This window comes from Crocodylus porosus, unplaced genomic scaffold (genome assembly GCF_001723895.1).
Source record: "Crocodylus porosus isolate Cpor-Errol unplaced genomic scaffold, CroPor_comp1, whole genome shotgun sequence".
NCBI classification, from domain to species: Eukaryota; Metazoa; Chordata; order Crocodylia; family Crocodylidae; genus Crocodylus; species Crocodylus porosus.
The window spans coordinates 83259724-83277233 of record NW_017728931.1 but is presented as its reverse complement, the minus strand read 5'-3'; the positions used below and the strand labels follow the sequence as shown (position 1 = coordinate 83277233).

The window sequence follows — 17510 nt, the reverse complement described above, 5'->3', positions numbered from 1 at the left end:
GGAGCTCATTGGTTTCTTAGAGCTTTTGTAAAAGTATCTTCACTTGAGGAACTGAGCACTAATGAGAGTGCTACAGGAAATGTTTGGGGCCATGTGGGAGGGTAATGAAGAATAATGGAAGAGGAAGATTTTAAAATATCCAGTAACCTTCAGCCCAAATCCCTGCTTTGATCTCTTTTCACTCTCTTCCTATCACTAGTTGCAGCTAAGCCACACAAACAACTGGCTCCTTTGCCAGCCCCTGCTCTTGTTCCTGGATTTTCTCCAACTCCTGCTTTCCAGATTTTCAACTCTTTCATCTCTTGCTTTAAGTATCAGTCCTTCCAAATGTGTGCAACTCCTAATTATTCCTTCACAGAGCAAATCAGCTCTTATACCACCTCTGTGTAAGCTACAGACCCAGCAAAATGCTTCCTGTACTCGTATGCAAATACTTTGCTGACTAGGCCTCCCTGACTCTATAATGTCATTTTGGTGCTGGTGGTTTCAGGACTGGTCATCACTGCAGAAGGGATTATTAGTGATAGTCAGGAAAAGGGCAAAAGATACCAGTGTTTTGGGACCAACAAGATTTGGCTCAAGTAGCTAAAAATTCTAAGTATAATTGTTCACACTACGCTCATCCATGAATGAAGAGAGGTGGTTCATCTTGTTAGTTTGAAGCAGTGTTTCCAAAATGTTTGAGACCTTGGGCACACATTTTTTTTTCTGGATTAAAATTGGTAGCACACTTCACTGAAAAGGTCTTTCTCTTTTTCTCTAAGCACTGAAGGGGTCAGGAAACAATTTTACACCATGGTCAGATTGGTACAGACTGTGGGAGGCTTTTGCCTTCCTCTGTAGTGGGGTGGGGGTGGCCCTGTACCTTCGATCTCTTGAGCATATATCAGCATTTCATAGAAGCAGGATGTAGGCTATCCTGGTTTCCCTGCTTTACCCATGACAGCTCAGGGTGTTAGGTCTGTGTTGTGTCAGGATTGACAGTAGTCTTATGTAGAGTTTAGTTTATGGATTGATTGTATAGGATGGTTTGGATAGGGATGACCCTGCCTGAGGCAGGGAGTTGGACTAAATGACCTCTGGGGGTCCCTTCCAGACTAGGATTCCACATACAAGACTTATGCAGCAGTGCACAACCTTTTGGTCCTGTGGGCAGAACAAGGGGTGCCTGGTCACTCCAGTCACAGGCCTGATCCCATTGCATGAGGCCTGGACATTTCCTGGTGAGGAAACGGTGATCCTGTTCATTGTCTCCCGCACTGCCAAATTTCCAGACCCCTGGGGAACACCAGTGGCTGGATCTGATGCTGATAAAGCAGAGGCCCCCCACCTCCTGTATGGAATCACTGCTTGAAGTCAGGCACTAACTAGGCAGGGCAGGAAGGCTCCTCGGAGACTAACTGCTGCAAGAGAACCAAGCGCGGCCCCAGACCTGGTCACCACAGGACCCCAAGCCACTTTCCCGCCCAGCAGGCGGGCGGGCGAGTCTCCGCGTTGTGGCCCCTCCTGCAGTACAGCTGCCCTCTTTCCATTCGCCTCAGCTATCACTTGAGGCTGCAATGAAATAAAGCGGTAGTGACAATGGGCCGGGACAGTTTCCTTCCCTAAGAAGAGGGGCCGGAGCGCGTGTGTGGGGGGGGGAGGGTGTGTCCCTTCTCCTCAGGGGCCGTCCCGCGGGGTGCGTGTCCGAGGCCGCCGCCGCGGCGGGTTGAAGTCCGAGGGGGCGGGAGCCCGAGGGGGCGGCTGCCCCGCGCGCGGAGGGCGGGAGGTGGCGGCTGCAGCACCAGCTCCTCCCCCTCCTCTCGCCGCGTCCCGGGCGGGCAGAGCAGCCGCAGCCCGCGGCGGGCAGCGCGCTCTGCGCCTCCGGGCCTCTGCGGCGGCAGCATGAGCAGCGGCTACAGCAGCCTGGAGGAGGAGGAGAGCGAGGAGTTCTTCTTCACCGCCCGCACCTCCTTCTTCGGCAGGCCGCAGGGCAAAGCCCGTCCCGGCCCGCAAGTGAGTGCCGCGGTCGAGTCGGGCCGGGTCGGGCGACATCGCTGCCCCAGGCGCTGCGGGGTGCCCCGGGGGGGTGGTCCGGAGCTGCCGTACCTCGTCCCCGGCCCACCGCGTTTAGTTGCCCACGGGCGCGCCACGGGGCTGCAGCGGTGCCTGCACGTGGGACGCGGCTCCGGGCTCCGGCGCTTTAGGTGGCCGCGAGCGCCTCGGGGCAGCAACGTGGCAGGAGCGCGTGCGGGGCCGGGCCGGGAGGGCGGTGTCTGCAGGGGTCACCTCGCTGCCGCGCGCTTGGAAACTTCGGCCTTTGGTCCGGGACGGGGAAGGAGCTCCCTCCTGACAGCGCCGCAGCGCCTGCTCCCACCTGGGAGTTGCGCTTCAACGTGTCTCCCACAGCTGGGGCCTCTGCTGTGGTTTGGGCTGGGTGCTAGCGCTGGACATAAAGCCGGTTGCTGTGCCTGGTCTCAAGTTGCAGCGAGGGAAGTTGAGGTTAGGAATTAGGAAGAACTTTCTCACTGGGAGGGTAGTAAAACACTGGAACAGGTTACCCAGAGGCGGCGGCGGGAGGGAATCTCTATCCCTGGGGATGTAGCTTTGGCTGGGATGATCTAGTTAGGGATGGTCTTGCTTTGAGCAGGGGGTTGGGCTAGATCAGTGGCTCTCAACCTTTTTTGTACCAGGAGCCATCTGTAAACATCGACGGCCAGTCCTGACCCCCTGCCCACCAGTGTGTGGGGCGGGGGGCCCGAGCAGCCCCTCACGGCCTGCAGGGGAAAACGTATAGTTTCCCACACTTTTCTCCTTTAAAGGAGAATTCATTTTTTTAAGTTTGCTTGTGACTCTTTCATGTATTCTTGTAACCCACTTTTGGGTTGCAACTCACAGGTTGAGCAACTGGAGACTAGATTTGCTCCTGAGGTCCTTTCCAGCCCTCATTTTCCATGATTCTATGACTAGCTTGGGACTAACTTCACAGTAACTTTCCCTAGGTGTTCTGAAAGTGCATTCAGAGACACAGTATTGACTTGCATCCAAGATGACTGCATATCTAAGATGATCCCTGACTAATTAGATTTTAATCCCTGGAAAAGTTATCAGTTGGTTATAATTTTCCACGTATAGAATCCAGTTATTGGGGAGTTGTCTGTAATTTATCCCCCTCACTGCTGCAGGCAGGTGGCGTGGGGAGGTCAAGCAGCTTGCATTCTCTCTCTTCCCCCCCCGCCCCGGGTTTTGCTCCATGCCAGCAGGCTCCATTCTCTTCTAGCCTGGGGAATTGAGCATGGCCCCAGCCTCACAGCAGCTGTGCTCCCATGCCACTGCTACAGGATCAGGCTGGGGCTGTACTCAGTGCCCCAGGCTGCCTGCTGCATGAAGCAAGGCTAAGTGGGGGAGGGAGAAGGACAGGCTGGGAAGCAGAAGCTGCATAAGGGGAGATGGGGAGAAGAGGCTGCAGGGGGGAAAGTATTGGGGTACGCGGGTGGCAGGGGTTGGGAGGGGATGGGCAGCAGCTGTGCCTATGAGCCTGACTGGGTAGAAGGTAGAGTCCAAGCCACAGCAGCTGTCTGCCCACACTCAGACTCAGTTCTAAGACAGGGGGGTTTCTTCTCCATGTGAAATGAGGGGGGAACCTTGCTTTAGAATTGAGTAAATATGGTATTTATATTTATATTTATATTTTTGTGAAAAGACAGACCCCCATGTGAACGGTCGACTATAAAAACCTAGGTAGACTGAATGTTTCTGTCTGAAAACTGGAATTTAAGTCATGGTGATGAAGTATAAGCTACATGTTTCTGTAGGGTGTAATCATACTGTCATCTTTTGTTTTAGTTTTCCTTTTGGCTGTTGTGTGGTTCTGCATTTACGGTTGTGCTGGGTCTGGGAAGCATGAGTTAAATGGGGGCTATTTCAGCTCCTTGGTTGGTAGAGGGGAAAAAAGATACAAGTGTCTTGTCTGATCTCAAATTGCTGAACAATCAGCTCCAAATAGTTTCAAAATCAAAGAATGGAATTAGTATTCATATTTTGTTATGGAGTTGGGACTGGAGTATTAGTCAATAGGCCATTCACTGTCTCGGTGAACTGTAGGCTTGTGTCCCAAGTGCAGGAAATTTGGAGGTTTGAAAAGCGATCTCTACCAATAGCTGAACTAACTTCAGAAATGTGAAGTGGAACAGTGTGTCAAAGGTGCAAAATAGGAATCAAGTTATGTAAACTGCATTTCTTGTTCCTTTTGTTTATGAGGTCTCAAACTAGGAAACTCAGCCTTCCCACATGGCTCTTTCTACTTCCTGAAGTCTAAGCATTGTTCAATGTTCATCCTTTGGAAACTGATGAGCCATAGTTTCTTTTGGGAGTGCCCCTTCTTTCTCTTGATGGTTTTTTTTTTTTTTTCCTCCTCTTCCCTCACTGTAGTTTCTATCTTTCTTAGCGCCTCCTTCCTACACTTATTACTGTGGCAGTTGGGAATCCTGGTTATGGACTAGGGCCTTACTAGTTGTCTGCCGCTCCTCACCTTTGCCTTATGTCCTTTCCTCTCTGTTATATGGCGCATGCAGTGAGCCTGCCCCACTTCCTCTTCAGCACTAAGTATCATTTGCCATCAAGAGATTTGTTTATGATCCTTGCCCTCCAGTCATCTCCAACAAATTCTTTACCTTTCCAGAGGAGTTTCCAGGAGTTTTTTCTCCTTCTTTAGTAGTCTCTTCTGCTGGTGGTGGGCAGGGTGTTTAGGCCAACCCACTTCAAGTGCCTGCACAGGCACCTTGCAAAAAAGCAGCCTTTTGGGAGTCCCTTGCTACTTCCCACTCTACCTCTTTCTCAGTCACCTTGAGTTCACCTTTCTTACTTACCTGGAAAGCTCCTGGCCCCTCAGTCTCTCTAAAGAGTTCCAACTCTTTCCTAGTAGGAACAACCTATCTATCCTCCCCTACCTAGTAGTGGGACTTTGTCTCTCCCAAGCTCTGAGCCCACCATATGTAGCAGGTGGAGGTAATAGAAAAACCCTGTTCTATTGCCCTGTTCTAAAGGGACAGACCAACCTACTAGAATACGGTACAGGCACAGAGCAAGAAAAGGCAAGGTATAAAACAAGAGATAGGAGTACAAGGAAACCAGACTATGCAAGTTGGCAAAATAGAAAGTGGGCTCAGCACACCTGCAGCATAACTGTTGTCAAGGTTTCTGTAAACATTATGTCCATCCTCTACATTCACTTACAGACATACTAAAAACATGTAGGCCTCAGTCCTACAAACACTCTTGCTACTATTTTCATAAGCAAAATTAGGCAGGTATCTAACTGGTAAGAATTTTTCATGTTAGAGCAAGAGAATAACTAAAATAAGTTTCACCTAATAGAATCTCTAGTGTTCAGTGCTTGGTGGGATAGTGGAAATGTTGCTACAGATTAGAGATGTATAAGACAGCCTGGAATAGATGTCACCTATAGCCTGGTGTCTACAGCACCAGAAATACTTAGCTAAATGGTTATAGTTGTAAAGCTTATACTTACTATTGCATAGCATTTTTTGTTTTTCTTAAGAAAACTTCTTTCTTAACACAGCAAAATGCGCATAGGCTTCCATGATCATGTCATTGATAATGTTCTTGATGCTGGAGGGGGAAACTAGCATAACAACACTTTTTGGTTATATGAGGATGTTAGTTTGGTTTGTATGTTGAGGTTTGGTTAAAAATGTATACCAAGTCCCTTGCGAGTTGAGGGAAGACCACAGCTATTGCTGTCTGTTTCTCTTCAGATGTGCAGATAGTTTTGCAGCATTGTTTCCTTGTGTAATGGTTATTGGTGTTCATATGTAAATTTCAATATATTTAATTAATTATACCACCTTAATTTCCTTTGACATCCCTTCTCACTTGAAATTTTTTTTTTGAAGTCTTTAAAAAAGTTATAATTTTGTGTGCAGAAAGATGTGCTGTGCTGGCTTGCAGTTTGTTTTGTCTAACTTTCCAAAGAAATCAACACAATTGGATCCCTAGGTTGGTTTTTTTTTTTTTTTTTTAAGGTGAGGCAGAAAGAGGAATGGGAAGAAAAGGTCATTTTCAGCCATAAAATTAGCATATTGTTGAATTTCTCTCTTGTAGTTAATAGGATGTACACCAGAGCTGCAGGAATTAAGTTGTGTAACAAGAAAAACAAATTGATTTTTGTTTCTGGTTTACAAGTTTAAACATCTTGTAATGGCCTTATTCCATTCAGTCTACAAAGCTTAGTGTTCTGTGAGATGTTTTTAAAACCTGACAACATTGTGTGTCTTCTGTAGTCCTCTCTGACTCCACCTCCTCACCCACAAAGATCATCCAACCTCATCATTGTTGTCATCATCATAATCATTGGCATCTGATTTAGCAGTTAATGAAGTGAATGGGACAGTTCATGTGCCAGAGTGGTTACTTTAGGTTCTCTCCAAACTCTTGCAGAGACACTCTGGCATGTGGTTGCACATGCTTCACACTTTGAAGTTTTTTCTATAGAACTAGATGTATATCATTCTTATTTTTACATCAAAGATGAGATGCTGGAAAACAACGGAATGGCCTGTCTGGGCCAGTTCCTAGCCCTGGGAGTTGCATCCTGCACTGGAGAAAACACAACCGCTGGGACACTGGAGGTGCAGTGGAGACAATGGGATCTTAGTATGACCCTTGTAGCTAAGAGAGGGTGAACTGGGACATGGTCATCATTCTGGTTGTTTTATTCATTGCCCAAAATGTGAGGTGCCTCAAGGAGAATAAGACAGACTTGTCTGAGGAGTGTTCAGTCTAATGAAAAATGGAAGGAGGTCAGGGATAGATCTGTGAGAGCAATGCTGATGCTAGAACTGCTTATCTTGTTTAATATAATTAAACAATAACAACAGCAAAGCGCAACAGCTGCTCTTACACCTGAGTACTCAGCCTCTTGCTAGGAGGGCATGTGTTGCTTTTGGGGACACAATGTGGGAAACATCCTTATTCCCTACTACCTATTTCAGGCCTTATCTCACTACCCCATGCCAGACCTTGCTCCCTACCCTGCCTTCCCCCTGAAGGTTCATGGTTCATTCCCTTCCCCAAGAGTCATGTTGTGCCGCCTCCTTTAGGACACCTTGGCTTTGTCCCTCCCCTTTACCTGACTCGGTGAAATTTTGGGTCCCTGGGGGAAAAGTAAATACATGTTATAGAACTTTATAAGGAGACAAAAAAGGGGTAAGTTTGGAGGTGAGGGAGACTGAATCTCTACCTACTGCTTTTAATCTCTAACAGTGGCCCTGATGAAATAAATTTAGTCCAACTGAATTTGCATGAATATCTTATTATTAAGAAATTATTTTCATTAGGTGAGCACAGAGCACTGAACTTACTTTCCAAAAAACAAAATCTTTTTGTAACTTGTAACCTTTTGTTGGTTGGTTATTTGTAGTATGAATCTGATGCTGGCTCTTATGCTTTATTAATACTCACAGTCAGTCAGAGTTTCATACAGTGGGTTGTTGCGACTCTTTACCGAATCTCTTGGAGTTTGCTCTCAGTAACAGTCCCTAGGGAAAACATCTCTTCTGATTACTAGAACAAATGAGGATTCTATTTTTAGACTTTTCTTTAGACCCAAAAAGGTTAGATTTGTGTTTGAGATTTAGACATAAAGTTTATTAAATATAAAACTAAAAATAGTAATGTAGTTCATTTTCTTCATAACTCTTTTTAGCAGTCAGTGGATCTCATATTATAAACATTCTTACAGCTGAAATGATTGAAGGTTAAGGAAAAATTACTTTGTTTGAACATCATATAAAACGTAGAGAAAGATCAGTTGCTGACCACTCTGTTCTTATTTGCTGCTGGATAAAATGGGATGCTTTCTTCAGCCTATGGTTGGAGAGGAGATACTGAAAGGTATAGAACTACTTAAGGGCATAGGTGAGCATCAGAGTCATTGATGATGGACATTGGCATTCCTTATTTAGATTCTTTTGTTTGTCTTTACTCGCTCGTGGCATTGAACTGACTAATGGTTACATATAAATAACTTAGACCTGAGTTGTGCTTTAGCATAAAATCATGGTGCAGTGCACATCTATAACCATGGTAGAAGTCAACAGAGCTCTAGAAAATTAAATAGTACATCTTAATTAGTGCAAGTAGATGACTTTTTGTGGCCCACTTGGAAGAGAAATTCCTCAATAACTGTTCCATCAAACCCATGCTATACCTAAGATATACAGATGACATCAAAAACCTGCCAGCTCTGATTTCCATCACAAATTCAATAATCATTGCCCCTCCATCAGTCTGTCTCTTGAATACTCCAGCACCAATATCTCCTTTTTAGATACTATGGCCAATCACCAAAGTGGTAAAATGCTAGGGCTGTGCAAAGCTTTGATTTGGAGGAGATGTGGCCGAGTTTGGAGACCAAATCTCCGAATCCAAATAGAATCTGAAGACCAATTAAAAGCTCTGAATCAATTAGAAGCATCCAAATCGATTTGCAAAAGATTCGGCTATTCAGCCATAGACTAAGCAGCTGGTAAGTCTGTTGGGGGAGGGAGGATGGAGGGGCATGGGGAAGGGAGGGATTGGAGATGGGGCTGGGACAGACTGCCCAGCCAGGGTGAGGGACGCGGAACTTGGGGAGGGGGGCAAGGGGTCATGGGATACGGGTGCGGCAGCGCTTGGAGCGGGAACTGTGGCCTGCTGCCACTTGCCCAGCTGGAGTGGGATGTGGGCACAGCTTGCTGCAGATGGAAGGGGAAAAGCAGCAGCAGGGTATGGCCCCTGCTCCCAGCACAGCTGCGCCCACACCCTCATCGTACCCCTATTTCCCCCACCCCCCCAGCCCCGCACCGGCTATGCTGCCACTTGCCAGCCAGTGCAGGGGGGTAGGGGGCACAATGTGGGCACGGCAGCACTGGGAGCGGGGGCTGTGCCCTGCTGCCTCTTGCCCCCTTCTGCCTGGAGCAAGCTGCGCTCACATCTCCCTCTCCCCCACCCCAGCTAGGCAAGCGGGAGCAGGGCAGAGCCCCCACCCTGAGTACTGTTGTACCTGTATCCTGTGCCCCCTGTCCCAGCTGGGCAGCTTGTCCCAGCCCCAATCCCTCCCTTTCCCATGCCTCTTTCCTCCCCCAACCTCAACAGACTTACCAGCTGGAGGCAGCTGTATCAGCTGCCTTTTTAGTCTATGGTCGAATTTCTGAAGTGGCACTAAATCTTTCAGATCTGATCTGGCCAGATCGAATCAGGACCATGATTTGTATCTTTGAATCGAATTACTGTCCTCCAAATTGGCTGAATCTGAAGTGAATATTTGCTGCTTTGCACAGGCCTATAAAATATAGACTGCAACATACAGGAACCCACAGACCAACATACATATGTGTACGGAATGAGCAATCACCCTAAACATGATAAGAAAGCTGTAATATACAGCCAAGCCCTCCTATACTACTGAATTTGCACTGAGAATTCCCATGATTGTCACCTCGTAAATCTCAAAAGGGCTTTCACCCAACAAGGATACTCTTCCAGAGAGATGGATTGCACTTTTGAAAGAGCCACACAGATACCATGTGAAGAAGTGCTGCAGTACGAAAACAAAATCCTCACAAATCGAGAATCCTCAAACAATTGCAACCCATACTGGAAGAAGATCAAATTCTTAAAGAGATCTTTCCAGAGTCACCCATTGTAGCCTTTAAACAAGCACCGAACCTCACCAGGCTCTTCACCAGAAGCAAATTTCCTGTGGGCCAAACCATACCTAATGGAACCAGGCCATACTAGAACAAGAAATGTAAAACATGCCAACATATCTCCAACACTCTGACAATAACTACACCCCATACCATCACCATTCCTGGATCTTACATCTGCACCTCCAGAAATGTAATATCTCATCCAGTGCACTAAATGCCCTGATGGAAAATATGTAGGAGAAACAACACAACAGCTATGCACCAGAATGAATGGACACAAAAAATCTATCAAAGACAAAAATACCCAATTACCTGTAGGTGCACATTTCTCACAAGACACCCACTCTCTCTCCAGTCTCTCAGTTCTAATCCTCAAAGGGAATTTACAAAATGCCTTTCATAGATGAGCCTACGCACTTCTTCATAAATTTACTGGATACAAAAAATGATGGACTAAATATAAATGTTGGATTTATGGCACATTATAAGCTGCCTGCCATCTGATTACCCCAGGTAACCTGTCTGCGTTTTACCAACTACACTTTATCACCAGTTCAACATTCCCCTCTTCTCCCCCCTTAACTGTCTCACACCTATTGTGTCCTGTTACCCTGATCTTCACTGCCATGCATTTGCATTTTCAAAGACCTACATTTTGCATTTTGGCTTTTATTCCACCCAGGATAGCCCACAAAACACCAGCAGACTCTGTGTGTACCTGAAGAAGGGTGTTTGTTCCTGAGCTTGCAAAGAACAATTTTTCTAACTATTGAGTTGGTCTAATAAAAGATATCACATTTACCTGAAGAACCTTGTTTTTAATCTTTTTACTTTGTTTATGTTTATGTTTTACATTACTTTTAATGACTCTAGTATAAACTGGGCACAGTCACAGTTGGAATCTGATAGTAATGATGTTTTATTTTTTGGGACTTAATGACTATATGCACGCTGTATGAGGTAGAGGTTCCGCATTTGTTTCCTTATTAATTTGTTTGTTCCTAGAGGATAAATGTAGTGCCTCTAACACTGTTCGGGTCGCTAAAACTTTTAACCTGTGCAGTAGATCAAACTAAAGGTATCACAGCTCAATTAGGTACAATACTGGTACTATGTAAATAGGAGAACAGGGTGGGGAGGAAGGTATGACTAACTTGTTTATCCTTTTACTTCATTCTCCTTCCTACCACAGTAATATACAAGTTATATAAGTTTTGGTGATATTCAGTTGTACACCAAATATTTACTGACACTAGTTCTTCAGTTGCAAGAACTCTTTTATTTAATGTGTGTAGAGTATGGTGATGAGATTGAGGTTCTGTGCAGAGGTCTTATTTCAGCGTTTCACTATGATCTACCAGATAATTGCATACAGCTAAAGTCTGGGATTTTCCTATTGCCTTTGCTTTCTATACAGAAGGTTTTATGTGCTTAGCTCTGAGGATGAGTGGTGGGGATGAGTGAGTCATAGGAATATCTGAACACACAGCAGGAAACAAAAGTTGTAACAACCACCACCACCAAGCCTTAGTGCGGGGAAGCCTGGTCCTTGTCACTTTTTCTCCTTCAAATACTGCATGAACAAGATTGGGTCAGCCAGCTAGGAAAAGCAGCAGATGTTCACCGATGCATGGAGTACAGCCACTGCAAAAAAAACCCAAAGGAGGCAAAAGGAAATGTTAAAACAGACATGACCTGTCACATTGTACAAAAACTTAGGGCTGAATTATCAATTCTAAGCAGACTTATTAGCAGAGGCTTTTAACTGAGACTGTAGACCTATAATGCAATTTAGCCTTTAATAATATCCTTAGGAGCCAGGCCAGCCAACCTAAGTGTTCTGAAGGGGTAAAGGAGGTGAACAAAGCTCCTTACCTTACATCCAGGGTTCTGGCCTAAATTCTGTTCTAATTTATAAAAGACTAAATCTGGAATTATTTGAAGGGTTACATGTAGGGCCAGGCAGCACTGGGCCCCATTTAATTGCTCAGATTTATGTAGGAATTTTAAAATAGATGCTGCTTTGGAAACTGCCTTCTATATAGATACAGTTTTCTTCCTTTTGAGTTCCATTGACGTCAGTGGAATGTAAACACATGCTTAAAGCTGAGCATGTTCTTCAGTCCAGCTAACATTCAGCAAAACATTTATCTTCCATTTTTCTTCCTGTTACAGCACTGGTCAGGTGCTGTCTATATTTGTGCATGTGTAGAGACAAGCATGCAGACATCCTACTGCAGGGCAGGTGTTAGTTGATGTGGATCAGGTAACATTTTGGGTCTTGTTTTTTTCCCTGTGTAAAGCTGAGAGGTATTTCTACGTGTGGTTGAGAGATGGTAGACAATTCTGAATACAGGGCTTCCAGTTACTGCTTTCTCTGCTGGAGAAGTTGGGACCTGTAGAAAAACAGAGCACTGAAATCCATAGAAGCAGCAATAGCAGGTCCACTGCCTCTAGCTCAGAGGAAATAGCAAGTGTAAACATAACCTCACCCATATGGGTGTGTGTTACAGTTGCTGGGTTTTTCCATCAACGTCATTGTATTTTTTGGCGGGGGGGTTGCTTTGTGCTTCAAGGTGCAGTTGTAGTGGCATTACTGTACGACATGTTTATTGGCATTGCATTTCTTTCCTGTTTTTAGATCTAACTTTAATACATGTTGTTAGAGATGATGCCATTTTCCTCTTTTTCCCCAGAAATTTTGATCAACTGGGACATTTTAACTTAAAACTTTGAACTTTTTTCTATGATTTCAAAGTCTATCCTTATTTTTATACTATCCTTATCTCTCGCTAACAACCTTGCAGGCCGTGCACACAGTTATTATGCAAGATGTCATGGGCAAGACCATTCATCTTTAAAAATAACACCATTCCTCTTAATATTGTATAAAAATAAAATTGAACATATATCCAGTTTGTTTTAGAATATCTACATATCAACTAGAAAGCATGTTTAATAACTATTTCCATTACTCCTTCTGCATTTTCCCCTCCTTGTTAGTTATAAAATTTCAAGTAGAGTTGGCTGGAAATTTTACATTGAAATTGTTTTGAGTAGGAAATTATTTTTTGTCCTTTTCTCAGTAAAACAAGAAAAACCTTATTCCATAGAAAATTTTAGGCTTTTTATCAGAAGGAACAATTGAATATTTTGGATCGTAACTAAAATTTCTGTTCAGAAATGCTGTCACAGTATATTAGGGTTATTGTAGTATGGATGACTCATGTTCCCATTCTTTTGTGAGTTGAATTGCCTGGCTGAACTACATGCCTCTTACTAGTTTAGTATTTATGGGGGAGAGTGGTGGATCAAGAAGATGCAGCCAGCAAGAGAATGGGACATGAGACACCATGGCAGGAATTTTAAAATGGAAGATTTGTCTCTCTTGAACACGTTTTGTGGTGGTTTTGTTCTGTTTTCTACTAGAAAGTAAATCATTCTGGAGGAAAACATTATATGCAAATTATTTTTGTTGTTTTCTTCAAAGTTGTGTTTTAATACTTACACTTGTAATACTTTTTAATACTTATACTTACTACTACATCATACTTAAAGGCTTGGCAGATTCATTATCACCATAACCGAAAAAGGTTTGGGGTCATGATAGACCACAAGATGAACACAAGCCACCAATATGATGCTGCAGCTGGCAAAACAAATACATAAAGCTCTGGTTTGCATCTACCGATTCATCTTAAGCAAGACCCAAGAAGTTGTCATCCTCCTGCTTTACTCAGCCTTGGTGAGACTGCAGCTGGAGTACTGAATACAGTTCTGGGCTCCACACTTTAGAAAGGATGTGGAGAAGCTTGAGAGAGTCCAGAGGAGAGCCACGTGCGTGATTAGAGGTCAAGAAAACAGGCATTATGATGAGACTGTTCAGCCTGGAGAAGCGAAGGCTCAGGAGTGACTTGGTGGCCTAAAAGTATATAAGGGGTGTGCATCAGGAACTGGAAGAATGTCTCTTCACCAGGGCACCCCAAGGGAAGACAAGGTCTAATGGTTACAAACTGTTGGAAAACTGTTCTGGACTAGACATAAAGAAAAACTTTTTTACTGTCAAGGTCTCCAGAGTATAGAATAGATTCACCCTGGAAGAGGTGCAAGCACCTACTCTGGATACCTTTTAAGAAAAGCTTGGATGCTTATCTTGCTGGGATGATCTGACTTCCTGTCTCTTGGGCAGGGGAGCTGGACCTGACAATCTTGTGAGGTCCCTTCCAGCCCTAAAGTCTATGAAATCTATAATAGTTCTGCTTTTAATACACTGCTAATGATTACAGTACAATCCAGTTTCTGGCAGTTAGGTTCCTTTCTATAAAGATAAAAGGCTTGCAAACCATCTGGCACTTATAGGGCAGCAGCAAGTTGCTGAGGTGCCCCAGATGTTTGCCATAGCTTTTCAGAGCTTCTCCAATCACCTGTGTGGGGCTTCTAATGAAATCCAGCTGAGTGGAGAAGCAGTACCCCCTTGAAATAACAAGTACAGCAAACAGCTGAGCCATTTGTTCTTAATTCAGAAGCCTTCTGCAAATTAAGCAGTTCATAAGCCACCTGGGTTGAAAAAAAGATCTGGGGTCCATTTATTTCCTGCTGTCCAGAGTTAGTATGGTTATTCCTTTATTTAAATCTTCATGTTGATCTAATCATGGGTGTATGGTGATCTAATCATGTTGCATATGGGTGGAGCTATTTAAGTCTTTAGACCATGTGTGCTGCTATGGTCCTTGACCATCCATATCATATACTTGGGGAAGCCTGAAGCCCATCCCCATTATGGTGGTATTCTAGTACTAGGATCTGATGTTGAGGATCAGATGCAGTTTTCATCGAAACTAATAGTGGCTTGATCATTCACTTTATTAGAAATCAGAGTAGAAACTGAAGTAAAGGACCTAGAGGTGCACCGATACATTGGTCCTATTATTGGATTGGCACTGATATAAAGAAAATTGACTGTATTGGAAATTGGCTGGATGTGGCTGATTTTGATTTGGCCGATAAATACCCGTGTGCACACAACCGCAGATGAGCCGTGGCTCCATCCTGCGCCCCATCCTGCCCCGCCGTGGCTGGGCAGTGCCTGCCCCAGCTCCTGCCCCACTCCTCCCTCACCGTGGGGGCATTGATCTGCGTTCCCCCCCTTGCCCCTTTGCTCCCCACTCCTTCTACCACAACAGACTTACTGGCGAATTTCCAATAAGTCAGTATGTCTCCTTAAAAATCAGCTATTGGTCCCCAAAATCTCTATCTATGCACCACTAAAAGGATTGCATGATTTTATAAGTCTCTCTTTCTCCTCCCCCCATGGGAAGAGGTGTGGGTTAAGTAGCTGAAAGCTGTCTCTACAATATTTGCATCTTGTTGTTAAGTAGTGACCTTTATTCTCCTACACTTTCTTTTATTAACTGTTCTGTAACACTTTGCTTATGACTACAGTACATCACCCTGACAGAAACATGCCCTTGCTAAGGCATTAGTCAGTCAGCAGCAGTTCTTATCTGTTGCTGTCTGGCAGAGGGTACAACTGTTGAGGCACTGGGCTTGGTCTGGTCTTTGTCTCAATGGTCTAAAGCAGGGATAGTAGGTCTTGGGCAGCCTCAACTCCTCCAAACTCCTGCTTAGGTGTACATGTTGAAGATCTTGATGACTAGCCCTCTTATGCATAAACCGTGCTCCAGAGGATTAACAGTTGCCTACTACAACCTTTGAAAAGTATTTAATGGAAAACTTAGTATTGAATAGGAAAAGGAGACATTTTTTTATACTGCTTAATTACACTCTAAGGCCCATGTTCTGTAAAGGACAACATGTATCTAAATTTCATGCCAAATTGACAGGACTGTATATTGCTTATATTTTATATATATATTCACTGATAAATAATGGCTATGAGATTATGGAAGTCTCTGTTCCGTTGAGCTAATCCCCTTTAATTTCAAATATCTACCTTACTTTTTTCTTTGTGTAATATCTAGGAAACCTTATAAAACTAACGATGTCCAGTCAGAGTTTCACCATGAGGCTTGTGTACAGTGAAACTGATATAACTGCGGCTTAATGTTAAAGATCAAACCATGGTGATTGTTGCATGAGGTGCCTAGTAAGGGTCACACCTGAATGGGAGGAAATTTTGAGACCTGAAGTTTTCTTGTTTCTTTACAAAACAGAGACTGAAGAAAGGGAAGGGAAGGCAACTGCTCTTCTTTTAAAGTTCTACTTCCAGGACCCTTAGTCATGGATAAGGATCCCACTGTCCTAAATGCAGTACAAACAACAGTTTTATACTACAGACAGAACAGTTACTGCATCAGGTGCCTATACATAAAAATTAGTATTGGAAATACTCCAGGAACTGAGTCAAAGGGGCATTATCGGTACTAAAAGAAGATGATTGGCCATGTTAGTGTGAAATCAGGCAGAAGGTAGGGTAGGGCGGCACTTTAGAAACTCCTGGTTCAGAGAGGAATAAGTTTTCACGGGCAACAGCTTGCCTGGTCAGGAGCTTTCTGGCCAAAAGTCTCTTAAGGTGCCATGTCTTACATTGTGCTTCGCATTAAATGCGGCCTGCCAAGGCATTTTCTGAGGCACGGGGTGCTGTGATGGGAAATGAAAGTAAACATTGTTTACTTTTGTTCCCACCCCTTGTCCCACGCCCAGCCCCTCATCAGCTTCCTAATGGCTGCTGAAGGGCTGGGGGAGGGACAGGGTTCCCACATGCACTGCGTCAGCTTGACGTTGCTGATGCGGTGCGTGTGGGAAGAGGAGTAGCCACGTGCCTCTTGGGACAGGATGAGCCCAGCCAGAACACCAGGGGCTCAACTGCACTTTCCCACTACCTGTGCTGGTCAGTCCCAAGTGGCACATGGCTCCGCTGCCACCTCTGCTGGCTGGTGCCAACCCAGGAGGCTCTGTCCTATCCAGAGCAGTGTGCAGCTGAAGCTGGCTTCCCATGTGTTGCTGGGGACGGGAGGAGGCGGGCCAGGTTGGCACCAGCCAGCAGAAGCAGCGGTGGAGCCATGTGCCGCTTGGGACTGACCGGTGCAGGCAGGGGGAAAATGCAGCTGAGCCCGTGCTGCTCCAGCCCGGCTCGTCTCATCCTGAGCGGCACATGGCTCCGCCACCGCTTCTGCTGGCTGGTACAGACCCGGCTGAGCTCCTCCTGTCCCCAGCAGCGTGTGAGAAGCTGACCTCAGCTGCATGCTGCTTTTCCTGGCCGGTGCTGACCCGGCTGGGTCTGTCCCATCCGGAGCAGCATGCGGCTGAAGTCAGCTTCCCACAAGCTGCTGGGGACGGGAGGAGCCCGGCCGGGTCTGCACCAGCCAGCAGAAGCAACAGCGGAGCTGTGTGCCATTTGGGATGGGATGAGCCTAGCCGGAGTGGCAGGGGCTCAGCTGCATTTTCCCCCTGCCTGTGCCAGTCGGTCTTGAGCGGCACATGGCTCTGCTGCCACTTCTGCCAGCTGGTGCCAGCCTAGCCGGCCTCCTCCTGTCCCCAGCAGCATGTGGGAAGCCAGCATGGGGGGGCCTTGGCAGGCGGGGCAAGGCGGTGGGAGCTGGTATCTACCAAACCCCGGGCTCGCAGCGCTGAGGCCACTGAGGCTGCATGTGTGGGAGGCCGGGCACCACGGTGAACGGGGCCATGTCGGCAGGTAGGTGAGGGGCCGCGGTGCAGCGGCCGCCTCGCTCCAGTCCCCCTCAGGCAGTGCCGGCTTGTGGGGCTGCGCTGCTCAGGGGATGGAGATGTGGAGCTATTTATTTCTCCCCTTCAGTCTCTGGGGCAGTAGCTGGCTGGATGCAGAATGGGTCCCTCCTG

At 45.7% G+C, this 17510-nt stretch overlaps 1 protein-coding gene across 1 annotated transcript in view; it reads left to right on the top strand.

The window, feature by feature from the left end:
• Positions 1–1793: 1793 nt before the first annotated feature.
• Positions 1794–17510, top strand: part of RASSF3 (Ras association domain family member 3) — an 84860-nt gene continuing 69143 nt past the window's right edge. Inside the window, exon 1 of the mRNA XM_019543292.1 lies at positions 1794–1995. Within this exon, the coding sequence (XP_019398837.1) occupies positions 1885–1995 (111 nt within the window). The 5' untranslated portion in view covers positions 1794–1884. The remainder of the gene's footprint in view (positions 1996–17510) is intronic.